Source organism: Lytechinus pictus, unplaced genomic scaffold (genome assembly GCF_037042905.1).
Source record: "Lytechinus pictus isolate F3 Inbred unplaced genomic scaffold, Lp3.0 scaffold_19, whole genome shotgun sequence".
Taxonomy (NCBI): Eukaryota; Metazoa; Echinodermata; class Echinoidea; order Temnopleuroida; family Toxopneustidae; genus Lytechinus; species Lytechinus pictus.
The window spans coordinates 11,752,438-11,767,855 of NW_026974140.1; the positions used below are offsets into that span (position 1 = coordinate 11,752,438).

Below are 15,418 nucleotides of genomic sequence, written 5' to 3' on the forward strand. Positions count from 1 at the left end.
GTGTATGACAAGATCTTGTAAATATTTTGGCGCCAATCCATTTACAGCTTTTCTATTAGGAGAAGGATTTCAAACTTCATAACTGCTTGCGAATCGGCTACAATTGTTCTCTTTTAGAAGAGGAGAAAAATGTTGATGTTGAGATGAGTATCTTGAACTTTGTCAATAGTGAAAGATAATATTGAAAAGAAAAATATTACTTATTAAGGGATATTAAAAAATAATAGCGGCAATATTAGTGAAGATGTTTTTTAAAACGTTGTTAAAATTACAACTTTAACTGATTGGCAGATATTCTTTACATTTGGTTCAAAGCATACAAATTCTGAGAATCTCCATTAATAAATATGTACAGAATACCAAATGCCTAAGTGCTATTTACCCCGTGTTTAAATCAAATTTTGTTGATTCATTTGGATGGCTGTTTCATCATCCATCCTTCCGAATAACATGCTGCCAACATGATGTTAATTGCAGAGGATGGATAAGGAAAACATTACCACAGTGCTCAGGAGAGCGCGCTGCGCTAAGCCAATTTATTCATTTACTAATGAAAAATATGAGATACCTGCAGACGTATATGCATAGTGATATACTAGAAGGCTAATTTAGGAGTGACCTTTTCCCGACCCATCTGGCCTTCGCATGAAGATAAACAAAAGACAGATGGAGGGATGGAAGGTGAACGAAAACAATGGGAGAATGCATTATTAGGCGCAGTGAAGACTATGATTATGTTCTCTGGATCAACATTTTAGAGTTTGAAAGATGTTGAGGTGTCCAATCTTTCACGTGGACAGCACAGGTGTGTAATGAGAAAGAGGAATAGAGGGAGGAAATAATTATAAGCAAATTTAAATGTTAATAAAATAGAAATATATATCAGGATTGAGACATGGCAAGAGATAGAAAGCGGGTGATGGGGCAAAGAGGGAGAGAGAGAGACAAAGATAGAGGGCAAAGAGAGGAGTGAAGGCAGCATTACAAAGCAAGTGAGAGAGAGAGAGAGAGAGAGGTGAGAATGCCAAGGAGTTTGGTAGAGAAGTAAAGTAAGACAGATGCGACCCCACGGTGCAATCAGAGGGAATTAGAAAGCAGACGACAGGGTGAATTTAAAAGAACTCAGTTGATATCTACTGATGATAGAGACGGACTGGGTCGCCAATTAAGGCGCGAAATGAAGACAAGTGAAAAACACACATAACTCTCCGCGGTAATACCCATGGGTTAACGTTCGCATGCAGATCTTTCGGACGCGGTTACTTACATAGGTGAACAACGTAAGAATGCATTCTAAATTAACATGACTAAATAACTATTTACGACAAAGTAATGATATAAAACTTAAAATGTATCGACTTTCGGTTCTCTCACAATGTACTTGCTGTACTACTCCTATACTTTCATGACTTTAGGGTTCATAATATAATTTACCATTGATGATGAATATATTTGCACTAATGGTGGCGGTTACCATGGTAACATAATTCAACATCCACTGAAATCAATCCAATAGTGTGATTATTTCAATGAATCTAGGACACAAAAACAACACCATGAACACTGGATCTACCGCGTCCTGCACTTATCAATGTGGTTTGCTTATAATAGTGCAAAGGTGCACTTATGTTGACCTTGAACTGCTAATCAATGGTAATAAGGTACATCTATGGCTTGAACGAACCAAACATAATAAGCGGGTCATTGAATAAGAGTCTTCCTTCCACTGCCTTTCCTGGCATAGAAAGTGGAGTTTGACCAACGCCGCGAAGAGATTTAGATAAACTTTGCGGGGTTCAGAACTCTTATCAATGTTGGGCTGATGTAGAAATTCAATTTTATTTAACCATTTTTAACCATAAATTTCCTTTAATCAATGATATTGCACTCTGTGGAAGATCTTCTATAGGTGGACTTATTATTGGGTGACACCAACTGCACACAATCATTGAAAATTTCATTTTGAATTCTCTTCATGCGTGCCCATGAAACCGCATACAATATCAAGTTGGTGGTTTCAATATTCTCAGTTTTAAGAGATTGCCTAAATTTACCATTGTCAAATAAAAATGTTTGGCGTTATGGAAGATCACTTTTGACAAGATATACGATGCTATGAATGAATTGTTTACAATTACAATGAAAATTGTTTACAATAATTCTTGATTCTCAGCAAGTGAGTTACTTACAGATTTTCTAAAGTGGTATGGATTTGAGGCCGTTTTAAAAATATTTGATAGTGGGAATCATCCTGGCCTTGTATGTTCTTATAGGTCCATGGTTCTTTACATTGACAAACAGTGGCCAAAGGGTAAAATCACAAATAATGATGCAAAAAATCCCGTTTGCATTCTGCAGAAAGGTCATACAATCTGGTGCATCTCCGATACAATCCTCAGGTAATGGAACAAAAGTTATGGCAATGGGAACGATCCTGTTCTTCATTCTCGTTGGACAGCCACACGGACAGGTGCATGTGTGATGCGCGGGAAACTGTCGCCTGTTCATTGACATGTTTCTATTGTAATATTGCATCGGTGCATATTGCATATCACCGATATGTCTTCATTCATGCATGCGGGAAGCTTTTATCGGGTCATATTTTGATCAAAATCATTGAAAATCGCGATACACGAAATTCATTCCATGTAGAAAAATGATGATGGACTTACGTGACCTACACACTTATATAGATCTCCTATGAGTGTATTTATAATTTTAAACTAAGAAATGGAAAAAAATAAGAATCTTAAATTGGTTGTAAATAGCAGTTTATCTAAAATTCGTATAAGTTCTTCAGATGCACTGTACACACATTTTCTGTTCATAGGTGAAGTCTTTGAAATCGTCTCCCTTCTCTTTATTTATCTTTGTTTTGGTATGTATGTCATAATACAGAAGAAACTCTTCAACAATTAAGTTTTTTCTTTTTTATAATAGAAGTACGTCATTTTATATCGCTTTATCATCCTAACCTGGGAAATATCATGAAAAAGCATTACAAACAATGATGGAAGGACAAAATCAAAAGATCAGTCCATGTAATCCATTCCCTATTACATAGCTAATAAAATATTAACAATTTCTCCCATTTCTAGATGAGGTCCCCACGATAGCCCCTGTGCATGGATGAAGATTAAGAAATGATAAGTTGTGTATCTAGTCCTTTTTCTCCAGCTTGTCCTTGCACAAGCAATCAGTCAGAATTGACTTCAGCTTGGCGTCGATGTTCGTTCAAAGGGGCCCTGGACAGGGCAACATCAAAGAGTGCTATTTAAGAAAGAACGAAAATCGATGTTTTCTAGGGATGGGCTGGAAAAATCTAAGGAGTCAATCTGCAAGTGATTGCAAGTGTTATTGTGTAGAGGGCATGTATTTTAATGGACTTTGATATAAAATATATTATCAATTGCTCAACTAAGCATTACTATCAGTCTATGGTATACTTTATGCAATAAGTTACAATTATTTGTAAATATTAACCGTATCTGTTTTTTTTATGTTATACTCAAATGTCATAAAGCATGGCTTTGACAGATTGTTTTCACTCAAGGCATATTAATACAGAACTTAACTTTCACAAACTTAGTCATCTTTTTGATAAATCACTTTTTTAAAATGAAATTAAAAAGCAAAATAATCATAACAATAAGCACAGGTTACCTGTTCTAAACGAAGATGTCTATAGGCCTATATTTCACAAGAAAAGTATTCATATATGTCGAAAGCCCATGTGATCATTTGTCTGTTACATCTAAGAAGATTCTAAGAAAAGTATTGATCTCATTGGTCCATGATAATATTTTAGTGAACATTTAAGCAGGATTCACTTCATGTGGACGAACTATATGGTCTCCATATATATACTCTCCCATATACCAACAATCTCAACGAAAATAAAGTTTCCATGAATGCCCTCCAGCACGTCAGATGCAGAGGAGAAAACTTGTAATATTTCCCATTAGTTTTGCATTGCTATATACCCTGGTCGATCCCCATGAGAAAAACATTAGCTTATGGCTCTACCAGACGTCTGGCGTCATACAAGAAGTAAGAGATAAATTATCATTCCAAGTCTCTTTAAAAACATAACTCCTTGCAAGCTTTATAAATTTACAATGACCTTAATTAGGGAATCTGTATCTTTCTCGACATAGCGATGTTGGGAGGAGGATTAATCGGAGCGTTGAGATGAGGTCGGATTGATGAAGGGTTCAAAATCAAGATAGAAGATAACAAAATGGAGATGCAGAAAATGCACAAAAATAAAATGAATGTATAAACGGTAGAAGCGGTAAGTGATTAGGAAAGTAATGTAAATGAGAGAGTATGTAATGAGAGAAGGATTGTTGAGAAATAAAAAAGAACAGAAAGAAGATTAAGAGATAAATAAGAAACAAATGAAGTTGGAAGAAGATATATTGCCCATAATGATTGATAATTAAACCGAAAAACTATTTACTACTTTGGGTTTTCATGTATATAGGCCTATAGTAAAAATTGGTAGAAAATACTTAAATCTCTCTCTCCATATTGTATTCAATGCACAAAAGAGAAGTCTATGTAAACGCAAATTTTCTGACACAGCATATCTGTCGAGTGAGGCATGGACACGAGTCTATTGGACGCAGGTGACTCTACCATACAAATTAGTAGAAATTGACAAACTGAAGAAGAGGTCGTTTGGCTGCATTATAATTTTTTCCGGAATATTTTCTGTCGTTAGGTTTTAATTGCGGTAATGTATTCTGAAAAACTATATATATGCGAAATATATACTGTACATAAACAAGTGTCAATAGTCAAAGGACCCTTAGCGTTTATTATTCGTCATCCTTATCATATTTTTTTGGTTGTCAGCTTCTTATCATAACATCAATAACTATCTATATCAATATACAGTTTTAATATGATAAAAGTCATGATCTTCGCTCATTTTAGATTTTATCTTGTTCACTGTAAGAGAGTAAATGAACAAAATTGTTCTTTCATAAAATTTCGTATGCTACATTGTACATCGAATAACAAACTGATTCCTCTCCCAGTTGCAAACTTCATATAATTCCACGTAGGAAATTGTTGTTTTTTACTCAATGAAAATAAACATTGCGATATACGAATTACGATATATAAATCTTCATAATATGACAATTTATATATCGTAATTCTATGGCTTCAAGGGGCTTCAAGGAGCTTCAAGGAGGACTCGAGCAGTTTGCGTTAAGGGGGATATTCGTAATAAGAGCAGAAATATTCCCAATCACCACGCCTTGGTTGTTTATTCATCGTTGCAGAGCACGTCTGGGTATTTAATGTGGCCGATTTGATAGGATGGACAATATCCGTGACGATGCATACAAAATAAGTAGACAGATCGACATACATATGGGCTAAAAGAGAGAGAAAAGATTGGTTCATCTCCGAAATCTCTTCCAGCCGTTGTATTGAATAGTATAAAAATGTATCAAAAAGTATAGGCACTTGCATTTCCAACGATTCTCTGCATGATTCTTGTAAATCCCATGCACCAAAACATAATCATCTTGATCTTCAACACTTGTTTAGATTTGAGGCAGTCATGGGCATGGCAATGCTTTTTTCTCCAATCCAGCACCCTCTCTTCTTGAAAACTAATCCCCACCCCTGATGATCGACTGGTATTTAGTGTTCAACAATATGTTAGTATGTCTTCTTTTAATTGCGGGCATCTTCTGACGGAATAATAAATGCTATACTTCGTAATTCATTATCATATCTAGACTACCTTTATATTTCTTTTCAATTCATTGTCTTTTCTAGATCCATTTCTTGATGGCACTGGCGGCTAACCACACCTACATACGAATATTCCATAAGGACCTGCCTGGTAGAACCAAATACGGCGGCAACGACTACATTGGACATCGCTACAGCGACGCAGGCATGCCGCTTCAAGAACCGCTGAATATCCAGGACGAAAATACTCACTTCTGAGTCCAGCAACGCCGCTTAGAGGGCCTTCTCCTTTTACTTTGAAATCTATTTTGTTGCTGATTTGATGACGAAAGACGCCTTGCTGCTTTGAGGTCTTGACTCCACGTTCAGTGATCTTGTGTCTTGGAAAGATCCCGTGAGGTTGTGGTGGTGACTTTTTCTAAGTTTTTACGAAGACTGCCTTCAACGGCCTTTCTCTTAAAATATGATGAGTTCTGAAGAAGGCCGAGTTGCCGTTTTTAGAGAAAACAGGGGTGCTTTTTACTTCTAAAGAAGAAATTAATACGACATACAGGGTTTTGATGTGATATACGGGCAAGCTTTTATGATACAATTATGGTTAAGTTTGAAGCTGCTGTTGGTGTGACGTTGGGAAGAAGGGTCTTCGCTCGATTGTCTTTGGTTCTTGAAAAGGAAATGGGTTAGCAAAGAAGAAACAAAGATGTCAGGGGAGAAAGAAAGGTCATGATGAAAAAAACTGAGAGAAATTTGATAGAAAGCTGCCTATTACCAGGAAAATCACGTACATTAAAGAACTTTAATATTGCACGATGGATTGTCCAATTTATACATTTTCATACAATCTGCAAAATATTGACTCTTAAAAAAATAACATGACAAATTTATTAATACAGATATGAAGGCACATGGTTGCGCCGCAAAGGGTTGGCAGGGGGCGACCCGCCTCTTGGATTTTCAATAAAAGAAAACAGATAAGCTAGAGCAGAGTATCAAGAAAGGGTAGAAAAAGAAGGAAGAGTATTGAAAAGTGGGGATTGGGTATTACCCCAAGTCTTCATTGAGCAGTTGATAAAAAAAGAATGATGTTACCTTCCTGTTCTCCCCTCCCCCATCACCCGGAGCCCCCCCCCCCACCCCCTCAATGTGTGATGAAGTTTCTCTCAGCCCTTTCTGGATATGGGCATGGGGTAACATTTGATATTTCTTTTGTATCTGTTTTTACTGCCTATAAACTGACGAATCGCATCAGGTGCGCTGGCTGTACTCTGATGAAGAAAAAAATGTTCCCAAATTGCCCAAGATTAATATAGACTGTATAGACCTACACTCTTAAAGGAAATTAAGTAAAATATTCATATATCGAGCAGCTTAGTGGGACTGATATATCTAGCCATGTCTGAAATGACTGCATCGAGTCAAAAAGTTTCAATTACGACGAGAGAAGAACCACTACTGCATGCAGTTACCCCAACTAAACACTTTTTGTCGAGTCGTTTTAAATAGCTTGCTTGAAGAGAGTTTTAGGTGAGACCATAGAGCAAGGGACCATTAAATAGAATGTTTTTATTTTCTAGAATATGTGCTGTCCATATAGTGGAATATGACGGATCTTTATAAAAATGCCGGTAGACAGATAGGACGGAAAATCCAGATAAGAAATCGATATCAGTGCTTGTTTAAAACATCTTGGCAGATCCAGTATGCTTTAATCGGAAATTTCCACCCATTCTGTATATTTTGTCAAAAGCTATGACCATAATACGGACAGCATAATTTCACCCCGAATAAAAAGGGGGTTGTAATCTTATGGCCTTATTCATGATAATATTTATTTCAAAATTAATATCCTGTCTTGCACAATATTTTGTCCGCATTATTCCATTGACACTAATGTAGTTAAATCAATTTTTTTGGGGGGGTGTTCGGTTTAGACAAAATGCTGTCTTGAAGAGCATCATGTTTCAGCATTCGTACAACCTGTTTGAACCTGAGCCCCGTTGCATAAACTTCTGGTATATAGTTAAGCCACGATGCATGTATAATTTCAAAGATACCATTATCGTTAGCTTAGATGCAATGAAACCCTGGTAATGATATTGAACCCATATTGAGACAATCCATTGGTATTTAGAAAAGAAATAAGACGTGTATTTTAACATGTTGAAAAGATTATGATGGGTAAGTCACATTAGTATAACGACGGGTAGTGAACAAATTCTTTGTATTTATGACTTTTTATGCGAGATTTCATAGCATTAAAAGCTGGACTGTAGCAACGAAAATAATGATAAAAATACGACTTTGGACTTAGTGATAGATAACTGGCCCAATGTGTATTGACTGACAAAAGACAGTACACCGAAACGAAAGTGACTTATCTATTATACAAGAAGAAGCGTATTTGAACATTAAATTTTGAATTGTATATCTTGGTTTGAAGTAAACTCATTATACCAGTAACATGGTATGGAAATTATATTGATGTGAAAAATTTGTGAAGAATTTAGCTTGATGTACATAATTTTATCCAAATTTTATTCAAGTTTGATAGTAGTTAGCAATTACCTAAATCATGTGGAAAATACTATTGTAGTCACTTGTCGTTTTCTTAGAAAACAATGTTAGTTATTGATGAAAATTTATATCAAAGTTCAGTGTTGCAGACTTCTCATGTGATCATGTGTAGTTAGGGATTAGAATTCATCTAATGATGAGTAGTGATATTGTAAATAGCTTCTATACATGGACATTACGCATTACATAACATGTTATTTATTGTAGCTATTGCAGAAAAAACTGTGTATTGTACTGTATACTGGCTGACAAGTGCACATATTTGTATGAAAAGCGATTTAATGTTGTATTTCAATCAATGTTGTTTATGCAGCTCATATTGTCGATAATCTTGTTGAAATTGGCAATTTTACTTGTCACTGTCAGATTTTTTATATCTTTCTTTGTCTCAATTTCCCTTATTTAGGAATCCAATAGAGATGGATCAGTTTTTATCGTGATGGAGATAATCATTACAAAATGATGCTTGCACAATCCAGGATTTTTAACATTCATAAGAATTACGATAGTTCAAGTTTTTATTGAATTGAAGTGATCAGATTCGACCCTGTATTATCAACTGGCCTCGAGTGCCAATCAGCAAATTATGAGTGTTAATCATTCATTTTGATAGTGTATTAATATGATGGAAAACTTTGGTGGTACAGACAATATTTAAGATGGGGTAGAGAGATCAACAAGCAAACTGTCTGCTGATTAAACAGTATTACCTTAAAGAAGAGAATGGAGATATTGCCTTATCTGGGTAATTGTTTTTGTTAATAGCTATATAAAAGATTCAACCATTTCAGCATAAGATGTATCATGTTAAATGATTGTGGTAATTATAATCCTTGGTAAAATGAATAATTGTGTTTTAATATTAGCTCCTAATCTTCATTAAACCGAATATTAAAAGACCGATGGTCGTGGCGTTATTCCTATGCCATCTATTCTATGCATTGTCAATGTAAACTATTCTAAGCTAACATCTTGTTTTTATGCCTTGTCAATGTAAGTGAATGTGACCTGGGCATTTTAAAATGTTGTAAACTTCTGTAAGTACGTGTAGTAGTGTAAGCCTGGGTGTTATTTTAACAAGCTGTGAATAAAGCGATCCGCCATTCGTTGCCATTTCTTAACCGTTTGCGATTTTTAGCATTTGGAAATGTCACTCTCGCAGGAATTATCAACATTTAAAATTTAACTTCATTTATAAGTGGTAAGTGCACCCCAACGAAAATTTTGTTTGAATAAAAAGAGACAAAAATAAACAAGCTTAACGTTGGAAAATTTATCAATAATCATTTGATGTAAAAGAAGTTATGACATTTAAAAGTTCGTATGATTTGACAAAACAGTTATATACACATCCCTGTCATAAGGGAAACCGATGACATTACCCACTCACTATATCTTCCGTATTTTATTATGTGAAATATGAAATATTCCTTTTTCATCATTAAATCATTTTTTTAATGAATTGTGATTCAATGAAGAGTTTCCTTTATTGTCAAGTCGGTAAAAATGAAAATACTGCGTAATTCATAAATTAAATACACAAGAAACAGTGTGTGACATCATGACTCTATAATTTGCATAACTCTGCATAAAACTGTTTTGTGGAAAATAAGTAAAGCTTACAATGTCATAACTTGTTCTTTTAGAAATATAGATCGAGGTCTTACTCAATTTCCCATTTATTATCAGTCATTGAAAGCTGAAAATGATCAGGTTTATTCAACATTGGAAAGTTTAATTAAAAAAGGAATGTTGATCTTTCAGAAAATTGTTCATTTCATATTTTTCCCTGGGAAAATACAAGATAATTGACCCCCAAATAATAACCAATAAGTTGAACGCTGATATATAGGTTTGCTACTTTGAAATGATGAAATTAAAGTTTGTTGAATTTTCTAAGTTACATTTCTCCAGTTGACCTTCCAATTTCAATTGAGTTATTTAATTAGTTCCTCACAAAATTACTTAAAAAAGTGATATTCCCATATTATTAAATAAAGATTTGCCAAATGGCAACAATTAGTATACTTTTTGCTCAGATATATATCTATCAAACTAAGAAATATTGATAAGTGCAAAGTAATTCTGTGGTACACTATGTTTTAGTCTTTTCTCAGTTCTAGAATTTTGATAGTCTCAGTGTAGCCTTTATAAGTTTGTGGACCATGGGGCACAGGCAAATATAAATACTATTAGCTTTTAATGTAAAGGAACGTAATTATATCAACGTTGGTGAAACAAAGTCACTCGTCTTTCGAAAGTTTGATTTAACTGCAGGGAAACTATATTGATAGGAAATATAGCTTTTTTAAGAATTAAAACTAAATAACATGAGGCTTTAACACAAATCACTTTTCTACTCTTTCAAATGCGTTTCGACCCCTTTTCCAGTCAAGGTGCTTTTTTACATACCTATATCTTCATGAATATTATTTGTAAAAAATGTAAATACTTGGAATGTGCGCATAACATACTTGCCTATTCTATTGAATTGTATTTGTCTATATATTTTATGAATACATTATTGATTCTTTAACAGTTTATTTGCGTTTTGATTTTTTCTTTTATTGCTACAAACTATAAAAATCAATAAATTTCAAAATATAAAGTTAGAGGATGTAAATTCCCCAAAAGAGTGTCTTAAGATCTATCCACTGCGATAGATTTTCAGAGAAGAGCAGTGGTTTGTCATTTAATGATGTTGACTGTGTTACTGAATACACTAAAATAATTATTTTCTTTCATACACAATCAAAAGATAATTACGGTCAATATGCATTTGGATCTTAAAACATATTTATCTTCTGCCATTGATAATCAATATGATTGGTCTTAAGCATCATTAGGACAAGGTAGTAAGAATACATAGGCCCGATATGTTTGATTTCAAGAGAATGATAAAATCCTTTCACAGTAAAAAAAAAAAACACACTTTGTTTAAGCCTGATGTCACTCTAACAAAAACTTGTTTAAATTTGTCAATTTTTTAACACTAAACAATAGTTGTTAGAGAGGCAGGCCTAAACAACGTGCTTAAATTTTTTAACATCGTTTTTACAGTGTACGGCGTGGGCTCCTACAGAGACATTTCATTGATTCTCTTTATCTGAAATGGGCACTGTAAAAGAGAAAAAAAAATGTTTTTATTAAGTCCAAGTTAATTCTCTTAGAACACTATAAACAAGGAGTTCTATAGGTCTATTTTGAATCAAGGAAAGTTGTTTGAGAGTTATTATGTCATATCATATTTGTTTTAACAATCAAATGCAATATATATTTTGTTCACACAAAGGATTCATGCTTGATATGTTTTGTCTATGATTTGTATTTGATATTGACTTTTTATTACATATTTTTCATTTCTATGCAATTTAGCTATGTTTAAAAGACAATTTTGTTTTACTCACATTTACAAATCATTTGTATCATGTATATCTTGTTATTCCCTTTTATTAAAGAAGATTAAAATCAGAAAAAATTAATTAATGAAAAGTGAAACCAAATAGTCGATTTATATCCTCCAGTTAGGCGTAACACTAGGAATATAATTATTCCTATTTATATATTTATTTAATTATTCCTGTAAATAACATCATTCATTAACCTCCATTGGGTGATTATTGAAAATAGGCCTTTATGTTTAAGTCTTTCAGGGTATCAATATCAATTTCAAAAATTTTAAAATGTTGTTTTTAAAAAATTGAAAAGAAACAAATGTGTTTTTCATGACGAATTCTATTGCAGAGACGAACAATGTTTAGGATTTTAAGTGTGTTAACTATACACCATCAAGGGGAAGGGTTAATGGGGAATTACTATAATGCAAATATTACTTTAAGTGGTATTGAAATAAACTTTGTCATAGCATTGGGAATCGTTTGACAATGTTATGTTTTCATTTCGTTCCCTTTTTCACTTGAGTGATGTGCGTTGCATTGACTTGTTTGACATTGATATCGTGTAATATTTGTATGTGGACTGTGTCAAATTCTCTTTGGTTGTAAATAAATTGTGATGTACGTACTTTGAAAAACAAGAAAATTGTGATGTTCTGACTTATCATTTTGTTGCAACTATATTCATTCCTTGATCGTAAACTTTCAATAAATGAAAATATGCCTTAAAAAAACAAATCACTCTTCTATGATTGAAATGAAAGTGAATACATTTTAAGTGCATTTTCACTATTTTAGAGCAACCTATGTGTAACCAGGGGCGGCGCAAGAGTATTTTGATGGGGGGGGGGCAACCCATTGTGGTATAATTTTTCTTTATTGAATAAAAGGGATATCACAGTACCACCATCAAACCCAGAATTCTGTCTTTCTTCCTCCCGTTTCCCTTTTCATTGACCCGATTTATTTTCATCTTCACTACTCGAAAAATCAAAGGGGGGGGGTTGCCCCCTCGCATTATAGTGTCACCTAGGCTCTGGTGTTTACATAGGAACTCCAAATGATCAAAGTGGTCACATTTTCATGACATAGCTATAAATTCTTTTATAAACAGTGTTAGTCACATAATTTATTCAACATTGCTTGAATTTCATTTAAAAGCTTTCTTAAGGGCACAATCTATTTCCATCATTTTCCCACTGAAACAAACTCTCATACCCCCTCCAAATTCATCAATTGCTACACTTTGTATCTTTGAAGGGTTCCATGACATTTGCTCCGATGAAAAATATGCATGTTACGCCAAACATTAAACCTAACCTCAAAACTAAATAAGCCCTAATCCTTAGGCTTATCTTTACATTATTCTAAACCAAAAACTAACTCTAACCTTATGCCCTCTGAGATATTATGACCAGAGCAAATGTCGCCGGAGCATATGTCGTGTCACCCTTTGAAGAACATGAATTGGAGGCCCTCTATACATGTACATGATCAGAAGAAGGTTATTGTGCTTAAGTGACGGGGTGGTTTAATATTTAATGAGATAAGCACCATATTTGATGTCTTGATTCTTTTAAAGTGTGTTTTTCACTAGATCCACAAAAAACAACAATGCATCCACTAACACTGGGTTTTTAACAGTTGGCCAAGTACATTGCATTCAAAGAAATGCAACAAAAGCCTTCACAGAGTGTTCAATGGTGTGCTATTCTGGTCGACTGGTCTATGCAATTTCTGCATCCTGCTATGTGAGGCATGCTTACATAATATCTTTCTTTGAAATCTGCCTATCATAATGAAAGAAATGAAAGGTCATTTTACCAAAATTGTCCATGAGACAACTACGAACTGGTCTATTAATTAAATCCTTGATCACATTCTACACTCTCATAAGGAGAGTGAAGTAAAGATCAGAGAGGACAAGAAGAGACGAGATGTTTGATGAGCCCTTGAACTTCTCTAATGTTGAAGCACCTGTTCCAGAGCGGCGCCAAAGACTGTTCTATTAACTACCTGGGATCCTTCCGGACCACTGCCTATTTAACCCTCACCTGTCATCAGCTCCTTCAAAACAGGGACTTCCCCCATAATGACTAGTCTCAATGTCAGACACTGTGTGGATGTTTGGTTTTGTGCTTATCTTTGTTGTCTTATACTCTTATTTTTCAATCATATTCTTCTCTTCTTTCTTGTTTTGCCTTTTCCCTTCGTTCTCCTTTTTTCTTTAGTCATTTTGCATTTAATATTCTTTATTTTCATCCCAAGTCCTCTTATTTCACTTACATTACTATTTTTTCAATGTCCTTGTAATTGTGTTCACCATTGTTTTTTCCATCATGAGATGCAGTAGTACTTTATTACTCATATTAAACATCAGACTGATCTCTTATTCCACCAGTAGAAATGATTGTTATGCTTTGTTCTGTAAAAGAATGACGTAACAGTCATTCATTCACATATTAACTTTAACCCTAACTAGGCCGGGCTTTTTTGGCTGTTCTGTGGCCGGGGGGGGGGGTTGATTCAACCCCCCCCCTGAGATCTCGGCCGTCGTTTGCGCGAGCGCCGCAAAAATTTGCACGCTGGTAGTGTGCGATGTAATCTACAAGGCTGTATGGTAAAATTGTCCAAAATAATGAGATTTTATTTTATATGAATTAATTATGCTAATTTATGCATAAATCATAATTTTTGCTCTAATTCACTAAATAAACCTCCTAATATGCTAATTTTTGGTAAAAATATTCTTTGTAGCATTCTTAACAATGGCAATTGAAAAAAACGTCGGTTTGGAAATCAATTTCTTATGTATTTTATTGTTTTATGAATTTCTTATGTATTTCTTTGTTTTTCAACCTTTTGTTTTTCTTTGTTTTTTTCACCAGATTTATTGCACAACCTTTTTGAAGCATAATTATGCTAAAGTCAATTGCTTTCAGCTGTTTAAAGTAAAAATAATCATATCTTTATGAATAAGATGAGAAAACTCAATTTGCATTGACTTTGTACACAAAATCACGTTTTGGAACAATTTTTGGTCTGACATGCACTTACAAAATATTGCGTAATTTCGAAACCGCGTACCCGGGCGTCGTAAATTTTGTCTCAAAAGATGCGCGAGACTTAAAAGTATAAACTCTGCGAGTGGCGCGGTCAAAAAATTTTGCACGGCGAAATGATCGCAGAAAATGTTGAGGGGGGGGTTGATTCAACCCCCCCCCGGCCATTTTAGGGTTAAGCTACAAAGTATTTTCTATGGTCCACGATGAAAATTGTAAAACTTCACAAATCACTTCATGAAGAGGCAGAAAAATTCATCCTAACTTTGCAGGTTCACTGTCTAAAGCCCTACCAAGTGAAAGTCTTGTCATCAGACTAAGCATAGTTTGTTCAGGTTGTTTGGTGTTGTGACGGTTGCCCTGCTTCTATTTCCGTCCCTCTCTCTAGTCTTATTTTCATTTGGACAGTCACTTTCATCACCTCTGATCATTGACAAGATGGAGCATATTTTTTGCACCCTCCAAAACTATTCCTTAAGTTACTCTTTGAAATAAAAAACCCTGTAATTGTAACAAAAATGTTATTACTAGATAACTAACATCTTTTGGCATGGAGTTGTCATACTCAACCCAGGTGAGATATAAATTGGTACGTTGTATAAGACTTAAATATTAATGACTGTTTAACAAAAGTTGCAATTGTGTGTTCAGTATGCATCAGCATTGATCTCT

At 34.4% G+C, this 15,418-nt stretch overlaps 1 protein-coding gene across 1 annotated transcript in view; it reads left to right on the forward strand.

Annotated features, from left to right (window-relative positions):
* Window positions 1-12,330, forward strand: part of LOC129260901 (uncharacterized) — a 29,510-nt gene extending 17,180 nt beyond the window's left edge. Inside the window, exon 6 of the mRNA XM_054898900.2 lies at window positions 5,800-12,330. Coding sequence (XP_054754875.1) covers window positions 5,800-5,973 — 174 coding nt within the window. The 3' untranslated portion in view covers window positions 5,974-12,330. The remainder of the gene's footprint in view (window positions 1-5,799) is intronic.
* The last annotated feature ends 3,088 nt before the right edge of the window (window positions 12,331-15,418 follow it).